Source organism: Mesoplodon densirostris, chromosome 17 (genome assembly GCF_025265405.1).
Source record: "Mesoplodon densirostris isolate mMesDen1 chromosome 17, mMesDen1 primary haplotype, whole genome shotgun sequence".
Lineage (NCBI taxonomy): Eukaryota > Metazoa > Chordata > Mammalia > Artiodactyla > Ziphiidae > Mesoplodon > Mesoplodon densirostris.
Window position 1 is genome coordinate 63,975,984 of NC_082677.1, and position 16,769 is coordinate 63,992,752.

General features: G+C 37.9%; 1 protein-coding gene across 1 annotated transcript in view; it reads left to right on the top strand.

Annotated features, from left to right (window-relative positions):
- DNAJC3 (DnaJ heat shock protein family (Hsp40) member C3) overlaps positions 1-16,769 on the top strand; it is a 97,437-nt gene that overhangs the window by 46,404 nt on the left and 34,264 nt on the right. The window contains exons 5-9 of the mRNA XM_060079704.1: positions 5,087-5,239; positions 7,129-7,310; positions 7,774-7,893; positions 13,275-13,380; positions 13,464-13,584. Coding sequence (XP_059935687.1) covers positions 5,087-5,239; positions 7,129-7,310; positions 7,774-7,893; positions 13,275-13,380; positions 13,464-13,584 — 682 coding nt within the window. The remainder of the gene's footprint in view (positions 1-5,086; positions 5,240-7,128; positions 7,311-7,773; positions 7,894-13,274; positions 13,381-13,463; positions 13,585-16,769) is intronic.

Sequence of the window (16,769 nt, forward strand, 5' to 3'; positions counted from 1 at the left end):
TACGTTTGTTCTCTATGTCTTTGTCTCTATTTCTGCTTTATAAATAAGATGGTCTATACCAATTTTTTCAGGTTCCACATATATGCATTAATATACGATATTCATTTTTCTCTTTCTGACTTACGTCACTCTGTAAGACAGTCTCTAGGTCCTTCCACGTCTCTACGAATGACCCAATTTCATTCCTTTTAATGGCTGAGTAATATTCTTGTGTGTGTGTGTGTGTGTGTGTGTGTGTGTGTGTGTGTGTGTGTGTGTGTGTGTATCTCCACACCACATCTTTTTTATCCATTCATCTGCTGAGGGACATTTAGGTTGCTTCCATTTCTTGGCTATTATAAATAGGGCTGCTATGGATATTGGGGTGCATGTATCTTTTCGAGTAGAGTTTTCTCTGGGTATATGCCCAGGAGTGGGATTGCAGGATCATATGATAACTCTGTTTTTAGTTTTTTAAGGAACCTCCATACTATTCTTCATAGTGGGCTGCACCAATTTGCATTCCCACCAACTTTGTAGGAGGATTCCTTTTTCTCCACACCCTCTCCAGCATTTACTGTCTGTAGCCTTTTTAATGTTGACCATTCTGACTGGTGGGAAGTGATACTTTATTGTAGTTTTGGTTTGCATTTCTTTAATAATTAGTGATGTTGAGCATCCTTTCATGTGCCTGTTGACCATCTGTATGTCTTCTTTGGAGAAATATCTGTTTAGGTCTTCTGCCCATTTTTCATTGGGTTGTTTGTTTTTTTTTGATATTAAGCTGTATGAATTGTTTGTATATTTTAGAAATTAATACCTTGTCTGTAGCATCATTTGCAAATATTTTCCTCCAGTCTGCTGGTTGTCTTCATTTTGTTTGTGGTTTCCTTTGCTGTGCAAAAGCTTTTAAGTTTAATTAAGTTCCTTTTGTTTATTTTTGTTTTTATTACCATTACTCTAGGAGATGGATCCAAAAAGCATTGCTGCAATTTATGTCAGAGTGTTTTGCCTCCCATTTTCTTCCAGGAGTTTTATAGTATCCGGTCTCACATTTAGATCTTTAATCCATTTTGAGTTTATTTTTGTATTTAGTGTTAGGGCATGTTCTAATTTCAGTCTTTTACATGTAGCTGTCCAGTTTTCCCAGCACCACTTATTGACGAGGCTGTCTTTTCTCCATTGTATATTATTGCCTCCTTTGTTGTAGATTAATTGACCATAAGTGCATGGGTTTATTTCTGGGCTTTCTGTCTTGTTCCATTGATCAATATTTCTGTTTTTTTTTTGTGTGCCAGTACCATACTGTTTTAATTACTGTAGTTTTGTAGTATAGTCTGAAGTTAGGGAGTGTGATTCCTCCAGCTCCGTTCTCTCTCAAGATTGTTTTGGTTATTCGAGTTTTTTTGTGTTTCTATACAAATTAAAAAAATTTTTGTTCTAGTTCTTGAAAAATGCCGTTGGTAATTTGATAGGGATTGCATTGAATCTGTAGATTGCCTTGGGCCCTATGGTTGTTTTAACCATGTTAATTCTTCCAATCCAAGAACATGGTGTATATTTCCATCTACGTCATCTTCAGTTTCTTTCATTAAATCTTACAGTTTTCAGAGTATAGGTCTGTTGCCTCTTTAGGTAGGTTTATTCCTAGATATTTTATTCTTTTTGATGCGATAGTTAATGGGATTGTTTCTTTAATTTCTGTTTTTGATATTTCATTGCTAGTATATAGAAATTCAACAGATTTATTTATATTAATTTTGTATCCAGCAACTTTACCGAATTCATTGATGAGCTCTAGTAGTTTTCTGGTAGCATCTGTAGGATTTTCTATGTATAGCCTCATGTCATCTGCGAACAGTGACAGTTTTACTTCTTCTTTTCCACTTTGGATTCCTTTTATTTGTTTTTCTTCTCTGATTGCTGTGGCTAGGACTTGAATAAAAGTGGTGAGACTGGACATCCTTGTCTTGTTCCTGATCTGAGAGGAAACGCTTTCAGCTTTTCACCATTGCGTGTGATGTTGGCTCTGTGTTTGTTATGTGTGACCTTTATTATGTTGAGGTATGTTCCCTCTCTGCCCACTTTCTGAAAGTTTTTTTTAATCACAAGTGGATGTTGAATTTTATCAAAAGTCTTTTCTGTATCTATTGAGATGATCATATAGTTTTTATTCTTTAACTTGTCAGTTTGGTATATTGTGTTGATTTGCAGATGTTGAAAACTCCTTGCATCCCTGGAATAAACCCCACTTGATCATGGTGTATGAGCCTTTCAGTGTGTTGCTGGAATCAGTTTGCTAGCCTTTTGTGGACGATTTTTGCATCTATGTTCATTATTATGATTTTTTCTCCAAAAGATAGTGACCATGGTAAATAAGAAATAAAGTACTGTTACAGATAGAGGTTTGGCTGAAAGAGTCAGAAATGTAAAGCACCAAAGAAAAGAAGGGATATCAAGAAACCTGACAAAAGGAGGGAGGGAAATATCAGTAGGGTTCACTCTCCATGGGTAAGTATCCCGGAACATGAGAGGGCAGTTGGGAGGAGTCAGCAACCTTGGGATAAGAGTGAAAAGCTTCATCTAACTTAACCCTCTTTGAAACTCTCCCGAGTTGTATGTCCTTAGTTTGTTCCTCAGACTCCTTTCTTACCTCCCTGGAAGAATCTCCCCCTCTTCTCCTTTCCCCTCCCAGCCCCAAAGAAGCCCAGATGACCAGAGCTCACTCCTTCTTTCCCGTTCCCATTATTTGACCATGGAGTGAGGCTGAGCCCTCCATCCTCACCCTTGAGGTTTAGGGCCTTCCCCTCCCTCACCTTCCTACAAGAAAGATTGTGTTGAAGAGAATAGACTGTAAAAGTTTGGGAGAGAAAAGATGCAAGTTCCATCCAGAAGAGGCAGTCTCTAATACATTCGGTCCAAATGGGGGCAGTAGTGTACATACAGGAAACAAGTTACCAATATATATGCCCCCCTCTATGTCCACTGCAGCATTATTTACAATAGCCAAGATACGGAAACAACCTAAGTGTCCATCGATGGATGAACAAATAAAGAAGATGTAGTATGTATACGCAGTGGAATACTATTCAGCTATAAAAAAGAAATCCTTCCATTTGTGACAATATGGATGGATCTTGAGTGTATTAGGCTAAGTAAAATAAATCAGATGGAGAAAGACAAATACTGTATGATTTCACTCATATGTGGAATCTAAAAAAACAAATGAACAAACAAAATGAAATTTATTCATACTTGCAGAGAATAGATTGGTGGTTACTGGAGGGGAAGGGGGTTGGGAGTTGGGTATAATGGGTGAAGGGGGTCAGCTGTATAATGATGAATATGGTAACTAGACTTGTGGGCGTGATCACTTTGTAGTGTATACAGATGTTGAATTTTAATGCTGGATACCTGCCACATCATCATCATCATCATCATCATTATCATTATCATCATCGTGGAAACAGGTTATCACTAAACATCTACTTTTACCCAGAGCAGAGTGACAGCACGTATACACTTATACTCCTTCCAGTGTGGTTTATTAGAAGTATTCAAGAATACCCCGAGGATGATAAAACAAAGACAAGCATTCCATAGCCCAAAGTAGCTTCCTTCAACTTGTAAATTTAGTCATGCAGGGAAAATCCTCCTCCATAGTGAGCTAAGGTTACCACTTCCCGGTTACCTATGAATGCTTGGAGTCCTAGCCATTCCTTCAAAAACCAAAGATTAAACAGAAAAGAATACCTAAAATATCCAAAAAACAAAATGGAGAAATACAGTCCCTTTACCAAGAATTAATATTTCTAAGTTTTCTCATTCGGAGTATTCTCTCCTACCAGGTGGCTAGTGGGGGTGTTTTTAAAATACGAGTCCACTGAAGGGGAAGCAGTGTGATCGGTCAACCGAAGGGGAGGTATTTCTAGAATAACCTACTGGTGTCTGTACTTCACCCAAAAGGGGGAACCTATTAACTACAATTCCCATCTTAGTAGGAACATTAGATTTCAGGAATTATTACATAGAAACTGTAATCTTAAAGAAAAGTCTTTCCAAAAAATCAGTAGCTTTTTAATGTAGGCACTCAATTTTTCTGCGCCGTTAGGCTTAAGATTTTTCCATCTGGAGGAAGAAATTGTTAAGGGTTGACTGTACATATGAGGCCATTCCTGGGGGCAGGAATGAACTGTAAGCAGACACAAGGGATCATATTGAGGTGGCAGAAATGGTCTAAAACTGTGGTAATGGTTGCATACTTTGTACGTTTATTAAAAATCATGGAATTGCACAGTCAAAATGAGTGAATTTTATGGTACGTAAAGTATACCTTGATAAAGATGTTTAAAAAAAGAGTCAATGTGTAAACCTCCTAAAACCATGTCATAAGCCTTTTTAATAAGATATTACTCTCTTATTTTTCCCTGTACAGTCTTCCTGTCTTACTATACCTCAAACCCTCTGGTATCAAATCTTTTTTTATCTTATAACCTCTAAAAAACTGCCCTCTCCTTCAGTTTCCCTGTGCTCTTCATTATTGTGATAAAATTATTTTATACTTAAAAATAAATACTTAAGAAATATAATTAGAAGGCAAAACACATAAAACTCAAGTTTTTCTGCAGAGCTATATGTAAGAAAGTGAGAAAGGTGCTTTCCTTCATTCTTCTCTACCTTTTCACATTCTTTTTTTTTTTTCTTTTTTTTTAATTAGTTTCTGCTTTATAACAAAGTGAATCAGTCATACATATACATCTGTTCCCACATCCCCTCCCTCATGCATCTCCCTCCCTCCCACCCTCCCCATCCCTCCACATTCTTAAATATATTTGCTTCCTGGGAAGTTTTGGCCACCCAGCTCTTGACTCCAGCTCCACTGCTTGCTCTCGTGCACCATATCGGTGGGACTAAGGATGCCTTTGCTGCTGCTTCCCACAGTGATCAGCACCAGGGGGCAAGTCATTGGAGAAGCCAGTTGTGCCAGTGTCTTCTTAACCCTTTCCCCCAATGAACTTGAGTGTTTGGAAGGGTCAGATCATTGTATACTATGGGTGTTACACTCCAGAGATTAAAAACCCTGTTTAATTTCTTACTATTGTTATAGCTCAAATCCAATCCAAGTGAAAATGAAGAAAAAGAAGCCCAGTCCCAACTTATCAAATCTGATGAAATGCAGCATTTGCGTTCACAAGCACTTGATGCTTTTGAAAGCTCAGATTATATTGCTGCTATAACCTTCCTTGATAAGATTTTAGAGGTAAGTTGTTTTTGCTCTTGCAGCTGACACGCCTAACACTTACTGCTTTTTACTATAAGGTATATGTATATACTTTGACATGTTATATACCACATAAAACCTAGATAGCATAAAATCAGATTGACCCTGAGGTTTTCAGCTCTTAATTGAAAGATGGTGTTTATACAGAACAAAATTAGGGGCTGAAATTTTCAGTAAATATACCGAAGGTGCTATGGAGTGGGAGTTGCATATCTTTATACATTGTCTGCTTTGCTGTTTTTGTTTGATTTTGCAGTTTTGGGGGGCAGGGCAAGAAAACTCTAGAGGTTAGTTAATGGGGTAAAAGATGAAAGAGTTGGTTGAAGGAAAAGGAAAAATGATGTTTGGGAGGAAAGATGAGTGTCTAGAGTGAGAAGTTTCTAGGGAAGAAGGCAGATGAAGAGTTGATAGGATCCAGAGGGTTCTAGATAGGGAAATCTAAGTCTGCCTCAGCAAGGACTTAATGACAAAGGATGTAATGGTTTCAGAAGGAAGTCTAAAAGAATATTCAAATGGAAGCAGTCATAATTCATATTTATCATTTTCATAGCACTTTGTGTAGTCTAATCTTGGCAATAAACTCGATGTATGTAGAATGGCCACTTTTTGATAGTTTTATAGAGGAAATCGTGTGATGTGGTCCAGTCGAATTCACGGTTTACTAAATTATTTTGTTAATGCTTTATCAAGGAAAGATAAAGTTACGATTTTCACCTTCCAGTAATTAGACTATCCATCTTGACCTAGCTTGTTGTATTTAGTTTATATACAGTGTTGATTTTGATACCTTACTCTATGTGAAAAGTTGACATGACTTTAATACAGCTCTAAGAAATATATAAAGACACTTACACAGGTCTTATTGGTGAGCATTTGGGTTTACATTTTGAAGAATACTAGTGGTGTACTAAACATTGTCAACTTTTTGATAAAATGGAAACAGTGAAGCTTCAGCTTTCTCACATTGTTTTTCTCTTTATTTTTGTGATATGCAGATTTAATTTCAAGGAGGTAACATTTTGTAAAAGATCATTTAATATAGTTACTGGTAGAATAAAAATATGGTGTGAATTTACAGCCTAGATTTTATTTTTTGAGACTAGAAATTAGAATTGTTAAGTACAAAAATCCAGTTAGAAAATATTCTCTTCAGAATCAAATACAGTAGGGCTTCCCTGGTGGCGCAGTGGTTAAGAATCCACCTGCCAATGCACGGGACACGGGTTCGAGCCCTGGTCTGGGAAGATCCCACATGCTGCAGAGTAGCTGAGCCCGTGCGCAACTGCTGAGCCCGCGCTCTAGAGCCCGCGTGCCACAACTAGTGAAGCCCACGTGTCTAGAGCCCGTGCTTCACATTAGGAGAGGAGAGGCCACCACGATGAGAAGCCCGCACACCGCAGCGAAGAGTGGTCCAGCTCGCCACAACTAGAGAAAAGCCCATGTGCAGCAACAAAGACCCAACACAGCCAAAAATAAAAAATTAAATAAAATAAATAAATTTATATTAAAAAAAATCAAATATACTTCACTGGGAACCACCTTCTAATAGTAAATACCATGTTTTCTTACTTTCAGTGTTTTTAGAATTATATAACTGAAAGGGGTAGGAAAAGGGCCTTATTAGTACATACATCCCTTACCCCATTGGAATTTATTTAAGACATCTTTGGAGAAATTATTTTGTCACATCTCATTATTTTTGTCACATCTAAATTGTATTAGACTTTTTAATATTACTTACAGTATAGGAGTCATCACATTAATTGAGGATGTTTTATGTTGATAAATATGTAGATAAAATATATCAGGTGCAATATGAATGTGCATAATTTACTGTTTCTTTAAGTCTAGTTCTTTTGTTTCTCAAGGTTTGTGTTTGGGATGCAGAACTACGGGAACTTCGAGCTGAATGTTTTATAAAAGAAGGGGAACCTAGGAAAGCAATAAGTGACTTAAAAGCTGCATCAAAATTGAAGAATGATAATACTGAGGCATTTTATAAAATCAGCACACTGTACTATGAGCTAGGAGACCATGAACTGTCTCTCAGGTCAGTTCTGGTAACACACACATCTCCTCATCTTTTTATTGTTTGCAGTAAGAGAATACTCCCATTTTCTTTTTAAATTTAACTTTAAATTAATAAAGTTATGGTTAAGGCTTTTTTATATATCTATAATTTGGTGTTATCTCTAAGTTATTCTGCTTCCACATTAGTTCTTCTCATGAAGTTCTTTTCATACTTCATGAAATAATAAATAGGAGGGTATTACATTTGCAGAAGCAAAATAGTATTTGTGATATATATCTCCACTTAAGTCATTTGAACTTGAATTAATAAATGTGTGTGCATAATACAATGTCGTATATAACAGTGTATGATAAATTATTGTCAGTATATTTTAATTGTTACAGACAATACCTTTTTTTGTGATTTCTATATTTAGTATGAAAAACCATTTATTGATTATTTTGACTTGGAGTATTTTCCTTTTTTTTTAATACATGAACAGTGAGGTTCGTGAATGTCTTAAACTTGACCAGGATCATAAAAGGTGTTTTGCACACTATAAACAAGTCAAGAAACTTAATAAGCTGATTAACTCAGCTGAAGAGCTCATCAAAGAAGGCAGGTAAGACTATGCTTGTGTAGGGGATCTCACCTTCCCTCATATGTCTGGTTGTGGCCACAAAAGGACAACTGAACTGCTTGCTCTTACTCCTTGCTGTTGAGAGTGGAGTATCTTAGATGGCATTGGGCCTTAGCAAAACTACCACAACTGTACACTTTTTGAATAAGGCAGAATATAAATAATGGTAACTGCATAGTATTCTTTTTTCTATTTATTTACAATTTGTTCATTTGTTTGTTTGTTTATTTTCGGCTGTGTTGGGTCTTCGTTGATGCGTGTGGGTTTTCTCTAGTTGCAGCCAGCGGGGTTGTTGCGGTGCGTGGGCTTCTCATTGTGGTGGCTTCTCTTGTTGCAGAGCATGGGCTCTAGGTGCGTGGCCTCAGTAGTTGTGGCACGCGAGCTTAGTTGCTCCGCGGCACGTGGGATCTTCCAGAACCAGGGCTTGAACCCGTGTCCCCTGCACTGGCAGGTGGATTCTTAACCACTGTGCCACCAGGGAAGTCCCTGCATAGTATTCTTACCAGAAGATTTATTTTATATTTCACCAACTATTTACTGAATTTCTCCTGTATCAGGCACTGACTATGTACTGGGGGGTGCAGAAATGAATATGAATAGTAGTGTTTGGTTTTAAGACGCTGGTAGTTTAGTGTGGGATACAGGCACATAAATTGATTATTAAAAGGTAATATATATCTAGAGCGATAGTGATGTATACAGAGTATGCAGACATTTCTTCTCAGTACAGGATTCTGGGTTAACAGTTCTTTTGTTACAGCAGCTGAAAAATATTGTGCCATTTCTTTCTGGCTTCCATGGTTCCTGATGAGAAATCCATTGTGATTCTAATTGTTTTTTTCCCTAAAGATAAGGAGATATTTTCCTCTGACTGCTTTTCACATTATTTCCTTGTCTTTAGTTTTCTGAAGTTTAATTATGATATATCGCAGCATGGATTTCTTTGTGTTTATCCTGTTTGGCTTACCCTTAGCTTCTAGAATATGTAGGTTTATGTCTCTTGTCAAATTTTGGGAAGTTTCCAGCCATTATTTCTGGGAATACTTTTTCAGCCCTGCCCTCTCTCTATTTTCCTTCTTAGACTCTGATTAACATAAATGTTAGAGTTTTTGTTTTAGCCCTACAGTCCCCGAGGCTCTGTTTATTTTTCTTTTTCAGTTAATTTTCTCTGTTGTTCAGATGTGCTAATTTCTGTGGTTCCAATTCACTGATTCTTTTGTCTGTCCCCTCCATTCTGCTCTTGAGCACATGTGGTGAGCAACTTATTTCAGTTTTTATACTTTTCAGTTATAAAAATTCTATTTGGAATGTTTATATCTTCTATTTCTTTGCTGAGACTTTCCATTTCTTTGCTGAGGCATTCTATTTTTTCATTTGCTTTAAGCATGTTTGTTAATTGCTGCTTTTCTCATGGCTGCTTTAACATCTCTGTCCTCTTGGTGTTGGTTTGAGATCTTCCTGTTTCTTGGTATGATGATTAGTTTTTTGTTTGTTTGTTTGTTTTGCGGTACACGGACCTCTCACTGTTGTGGCCTCTCCCGTTGCGGAGCACAGGCTCCGGACGCGCAGGCTCAGCGGCCATGGCTTACGGGCCCAGCCGCTCTGCAGCATGTGGGATCTTCCCGGACCGGGGCACGAACCCGTGTCCCCTGCATCGACAGGCGGACCCCCAACCACTGCGCCACCAGGGAAGCCCTGATGATTAGTTTTTAATTGAAACCTGGATATGTTCATTTGATAAGATACTGTTTTTTATTTAAATCTTCTTTTTTGGGTAGCTTTTCCTGACATTGTTCCAGCAAAGTGAGCATGAGGTAGGCACCACCTCGTTAACTGCCAGATTGAGGTAGAAGTTTCCCACTTGGCCTTCATTGCTATTCGAGGTGTGGGATTCTCACTACTGCTTGGTGTGGGTGAGAGTTTTGGGGACTCAGTTCTGGCCATGGATGAAAGTTCTGGCTCCCAACGTGGCATTCTCTGACACCACCTTGGTTGGGTGTGGACACACCTCATTACAGGCTCACCAGGGAAGAAGTCTAGGCTCTCCAGTTGACCTGCTGATATTGGTGGGGGTGGGACCATAATTTGCTTATCTCCCCCTTTCTGAGTCTTTTCATATTAAAAAAAAGTACGTATAATGTCCAGGGTATTTACACAGGTATCTAGCTTGAGGAATTGGGGAAGGTTGATGTACTCCACCTTTCCAGAAGCTTCCTTTTTTTTTTTTTTTTAAGTGAAGTGCAGTATTTTCTAATTGAACTTTTAATTTCTAATTGTAGTTTCACACGTAGTTTTAAGAAACAGAGCGAGGTCTCACATACTCTGTATAGTTTCCTACAGTTGTACCGTCTTGGAAATCTATAGAACAGTATCCCAACTAGGATTTTGACATTGATGTCTAGCTTTTGCTTTAAGTTTTGCATTTAAACCTATATTTTAATACAGTGGCATTTAAATTTGAAGATTGCAGCACTTTGGTAATAATGTGCCACAATGGCATGTAACTATAGCTTGCATTGGGTGGGCCAAAAAGTGCCTTCCGTTTTTTAACTAAAAATAAAAGACACATTTTTCATTTTCACCAAGAGCAACGTATTCACCCTTTTGTTCCACTACCTTCTGCCATTTTTCAGGCAACGTCATAATTCCATCTACCAAAAACTTTTTATCTTTTTGAGCAAAGAACTGTTCCAGGTGCCTTTTACAGTCTTCCAGGGAATTAAAATTTTTTCTGTTAACAGAATTTTGTAAAGACTGGAATAAATGAAAATCTGAAGGTGCAATGTCTGGTGAATATGGCGGATGAATCAGGACTTCCCAGCCAAGCTGTAACAGTTTTTGCCTGGTCATCAAAGAAACATATGCGGTCTTGTGTTATCCTGATGGAAGATTATGCGTTTTCTGTTGACTAATTCTGGATGCTTTTCGTCAAGTGCTGCTTTCGGTTGGTTTAATTGGGAGCAGTACTTCTTGGAATTAATCGTTTGGTTTTCCAGAAGGAGCTCATAATAGAGGACTCCCTTCCAATCCCACCGTATACACAACATCATCTTTGGATGAAGACCGGCCTTTGGTGTAGTTGGTGGTGGTGCATTTTGCTTGCCCCACGATCTCTTCCATTCCACATTACTGTACAGTATCCACTTTTCATCGCCTGTCACAATTTTTTTTAAAAACGGAACGTTTTCATTACGTTTCAGTTGAGAATTGCATGTGGAAATATGGTCAAGAAGGTTTTTTGTGCTTATGTGGAAACCAAACATCAAAGTGATTCACATGACCAAGCTGGCGCAAACCATTTTCAACATTTGATTTGGATATTTTGAGTATGTTGGCTATCTCCTGCATGGTATAATGTTGATTGTTCTCAGTTATTATTTCTATTTGATTGCTATCAACTTCAACTGGTCTACCCGACCGTGGAGCATCATCCAGTGAGAAATCTCCAGCATGAAACTTTGCAAACCACTTTTTTTTTTTTTTTTTTTTTGGCGGTACGCGGGCCTCTCACTGTTGTGGTCTCTCCTGTTGCGGAGCACAGGCTCCAGATGCACAGGCTCAGCGGCCATGGCTCACGGGACCAGCCGCTCCGCAGCATGTGGGATCTTCCCAGACCGGGGCACGCACCCGTGTCCCCTGCATCGGCAGGCAGACTCTCAACCGCTGCGCCACCAGGGAAGCCCCGCAAACCACTTTTGACATGTTCAGTCGGTCACAGCACCTTCTCCATACACTGCACAAATCTTTTTGTTCATTTCAGTTGTGTTTTTACCTTTCTTGAAATAATAAAGCATAATATGCTGAAAATGTTGCTTTTTTTCTTCCATCTTCAACATTAAAATGGCTACACAAAAATTCACTGATTTTGATCTTTTTTTAAATGCACACTGATATGACGGCTGTCACATACAGTCTAACGTAATTTTTTTGAATGAAATTAAAGACATCTAAGTGCTACTAGAGCCATCTTATGGAAAAAAATGAACGAACCTTTTGGCCAACCCAACAGTTTGCCATTAATGAGGAGAGTAACAATGCATAACATGACTAGTACTTTTCACCGGTTTAAAAAAAAGCTGAAATAACTTTTATTGTCCTTAGAAAGCTAGTAATGTTGGGAATTTAAGCAGGTTTCTTCTCCGTGGAGCAACTAAGCCCGTGTGCCACAACTACTGAGCCCGCGTGCCACAGCTACTGAAGCCCGTGCGCCTAGAGCCTGTGCTCCTCAACAAGAGAAGCCACTGCAATGAGAAGCCCGCGCAATGCAACGAAGAACAAACGCCGCTCGCCACAACTAGAGAAAAGCCTGCGTGCAGCAATGAAGACCCAATGCAGCCAAAAATAAATAAAATTAAAAAAAAAAAGTTACCTACTGTATGATTACATTTAGATAGCATTCATGAAATAAAATTATAGAGATGGTAAACAGATGAGAAATTGCTGAGGGTTAGGGAGCAGGATGATGTGTAACTATAAAGGGATGGTATGAAGGAACCTTACAGAGGTGGAGTAGTGTTGTATCTTCATTGTGGTGAAGGTTACATGAATCTACACATGTGATAAAACTATATAAAACTACGTATACTCACACACACACATACGTATACACACACAACTAAGTGAGTAGAAAACTTGAAATCTCCAAAAAAAATAAAAAGCAGGTTTCTTCTGCAAGGAATTACAATGTACTTAGATTTGAATATTGATATTTGTTATATAAAATAACATGCAATAGACGCTGTTATTTCATCAAAGTGTGTAGTAACTAAGAAAGAAAACCTGATCTCTGTTTTGCTGAAAGTGCCTTGTATACTCAGACTTTAACAAAGTATTTTCCTCTGTTTCAAAATTATGAGCGCTTTTCTGTAGAGAATTCATCATTTGATTTGATGGGTACTCACAGGTATGCTTTGATTTATCCATATACATTTTCTGTGGTCATGTGTTTTATCTCCCAGCTCTTAATTGCAGAGAGAACCTTCCTTGCTACTATAGATTAATAAGGTAGAAGCAGTATTTGAAGGGATGTGCTCATTCAGGTCAATTGATTCAGTAACATATAGTGAAGAGTAGAGGGTCGTTTCTTTAGCTCTGGAAATAGATTTTTGTTTTCTTTTTTTTTTTTTTTGCGGTACGCGGGCCTCTCACTGTTGTGGCCTCTCCTGTTGCAGAGCACAGGCTCCGGACGTGCAGGCTCAGCGGCCATGGCTCACGGGCCCAGCCGCTCCGTGGCATGTGGGATCTTCCCAGACCAGGGCACTAACCCGTGTCCCCTGCATCGGCAGGTGGACTCTCAACCACTGCGCCACCAGGGAAGCCCTAGAATTTCATTTTTTACTCATCATGATTTGCTCATTTAACAGATACACAGATGCTACCAGCAAATATGAATCTGTCATGAAAACAGAGCCAAGTGTTTCTGAGTATACAATTCGTTCAAAAGAAAGGATTTGCCACTGCTTTTCGAAGGTAACTGTTGACTCACTCCCAGAATTGTAAAAACTTGACATGTGGAAAACAACCATAAATTCTTTTCTCACACTTACTTTTAGGATGAGAAGCCTGTTGAAGCTATTCGAGGGTGTTCAGAAGTTTTACAGATGGAACCTGACAATGTGAACGCTCTGAAAGACCGAGCTGAGGCTTATTTAATAGAAGAGATGTACGATGAAGGTAAATCTTTAAGGAATTTGATTTGTGATACCTAAAAGTTGTTATGTGTGCAGTTAGCACCTGTTTAACATCCTTATGTTTAGAACAAGTTTACCAGAGTACCTGGAAATGTTGGCACTTTTAGAAAAATGGCAGAGAACCTGAAAATTATTCTTTCTTGGTGGAACATGAAAACTATACCATATAAGGACAGAGTTCTGCTGTTGACACCAGTACAGTGGAATATATAAATAAAAAAATTAACTTTCTTTGTTGGAGACAAGTTAGAAAAGATAAATAACAAGGTAGAAAATTTAAATTATAGATCTCATATCATGCAGAGGTAATCACTGCTTGTTTTGGATTTACACCTTTCAGACTTTTATCTATGCATATGTATGAGTGTGTATTTTATGCATACATATACATATTCTATGCATGTATGCAGTATATATATTCTACCTACAGCAGACATACATGTGACATATATGCCTAAATATAAAATGATCCTCTGTGATCCCTAAGCTGTTTAGTAAATGTTAGGATACCTGCTTACCCAACTTTCTTCAGGTTGAAGTAGCAGAGAGAGAGATTCCTGCTAGATGTTGTAAGAACCTTGAATAAAGGCAGTGCCCTATTGTTGGAAGATAACTAAGGGAAATACAGTAATTGTATAGAATCCTTTCATATATATATATATATATTTTTTTTTTCTTTCTCCTTTCATATATTTTGTTTTGTGATCTTTTTCATGTGACATTATGCTATAAACATTTAAATGAGATGATTTTGAAAAGAAGTGAGCCTTAGAGCCCTTAATGAAAAGTTTTTGTTTCAAATCAAGTAAAGCATTTTCTTTTCTTTTCTTTATTTATTTTTAACATCTTTATTGGAGTATAATTGGTTTACAATGGTGTGTTAGTTTCTGCTTTATAACAAAGTAAATCGGCTATACATATACATATATCCCCATATCTCCTCCCTCTTGCATGTCCCTCCCACCCTCCCTATCCCACCCCTCGAGGTGGTCACAAAGCACCGAGCTGATCTCAATGTGCTATGCAGCGGCTTCTCAGTAGCTATTTTACATTTGGTAGTGTATATATGTCCATGCCGCTCTCTCACTTCGTCCCAGCTTACCCTTCCCTCTCCCTGTGTCCTCAAGTCCATTCTCTATGTCTTTATTCCTGTCCTGCCCCTAGGTTCTTCAGAACCATTTTGTTTTTTTTTTTTTTAGATTTCCATATATATGTGTTAGCATACGGTATTTGTTTTTCTCTTTCTGACTTAACTTTACTCTGTATGACAGTCTCTAGGTCCATCCACGTCACTACAAATAACTCAGTTTCATTTCTTTCTATGGCTGAGTAATATTCCATTGTATATATGTGCCACATCTTCTTTATCCATTCATCTGTTGATGGACACTTAGGTTACTTCCAAGTCCTGGCTATTGTAAACAGTGCTGCAATAAACATTGTGGTACATGCCTCTTTTTGAATTATGGTTTACTCAGGGTATATGCCCAGTAGTAGGATTGCTGCGTCGCATGGTAGTTCTATTTTTAGTCTTTTTAAGGAACCTCCATACTGTTCTCCATAGTGGCTGTATCAATTTACATTCCCACCAACAGTGTAAGAGGATTCCCTTTTCTCCACACCCTCTCCAGCACGTATTGTTTGTGGATTTTTTGATGGCCATTCTGATTGGTGTGAGGTGATACCTCACTGTAGTTTTGATTTTCATTTCTCTAATGATTAGTGATGTTGAGTATCCTTTCATGTGTTTGTTGGCAACCTGTGTATCTTCTTTGGAGAAATGTCTATTTAGGTCTTCTGCCCATTTTTGGATTGGGTTGTTTGGTTTTTTTGATATTGAGCTGCATGAGCTGCTTGTAAATTTTGGAGATTAATCCTCCGTCAGTTGCTTCATTTGCAAATATTTTCTCCCATTCTGAGGGTTGTCTTTTGGTCTTGTTTATGGTTTCCTTTGCTGTGTAAAAGCTTTGAAGTTTCATTAGGTCCCATTTGTTTATTTTTGTTTTTATTTGCATTTCTCTAGGAGGTGGGTCCAAAAGGATCTTGCTGTGATTATGTCATAGAGTGTTCTGCCTATGTTTTCCTCTAAGAGTTTGATAGTGTCTGGCCTTACATTAAGGTCTTTAATCCATTTTGAGTTTATTTCTGTGTATGGTATGAGGGAGTGTTCTAATTTCATTCTTTTACATGTAGCTGTCCAGTTTTCCGAGCATCACTTATTGAAGAGGCTATCTTTTCTCCATTGTATATTCTTGCGTCATTTATCAAAGATAAGGTGACCGTATGTGCGTGGGCTTATCTCTGGGCTTTCTATCCTGTTCCATTGATCCATATTTCTGTTTTTGTGCCAGTACCATACTGTCTTGATTACTGTAGCTTTGTAGTATAGTCTGCAGTCTGGGAGCCTGATTCCTCCAGCTCTGTTTTTTCTTTCTCAAGATTGCTTTGGCTATTTGGGGTCTTTTGTATTTCCATACAAATTGTGAGATTTTCTGTTCTAGTTATGTAAAAAATGCCATTGGTAGTTTGATAGGGATTGCATTGAGTCTGTAGATTACTTTGGGTAGTATATTCATTTTCAGAATGTTGATTCTTCCAATCCAAGAACATGGTATATCTCTCCATCTGTTTGTATCCTCTTTAATTTCTTTCATCAGTGTCTTATAATTTTCTGCATACAGGTCTTTTTTCTCCTTAGGTAGCTGTATTCCTAGGTATTTTATTCTTTTTATTGCAGTGGTAAATGGGAGTATTCCCTTAATTTCTCTTTCAGATTTTTCATCATTAGTGTATAGGAATGCAAGAGATTTCTGTGCATTAATTTTGTATCCTGCTACTTTACCGAATTCATTGATTAGCTCCAGTAGTTTTCTGGTAGCATCTTTAGGATTCTCTATGTATAGTATCATGTCATCTGCAAACAGTGACAGCTTTACATCTTCTTTTCTGATTTGGATTCCTTTTATTTCTTTTTTTCTCAGATTGCTGTGGCTAAAACTTCCAAAACAATGTTGAATAATAGTGGTGAGACTGGACAACCTTGTCTGGTTCCTGATCTTAGAGGAAATGGTTTCAGTTTTTCACCATTGAGAATGATGTTTGCTGTGGGTTTGTCATATATGGCCTTTATTATGTTGAGGTAAATTCCCTCTATGCCTACTTTCTGGA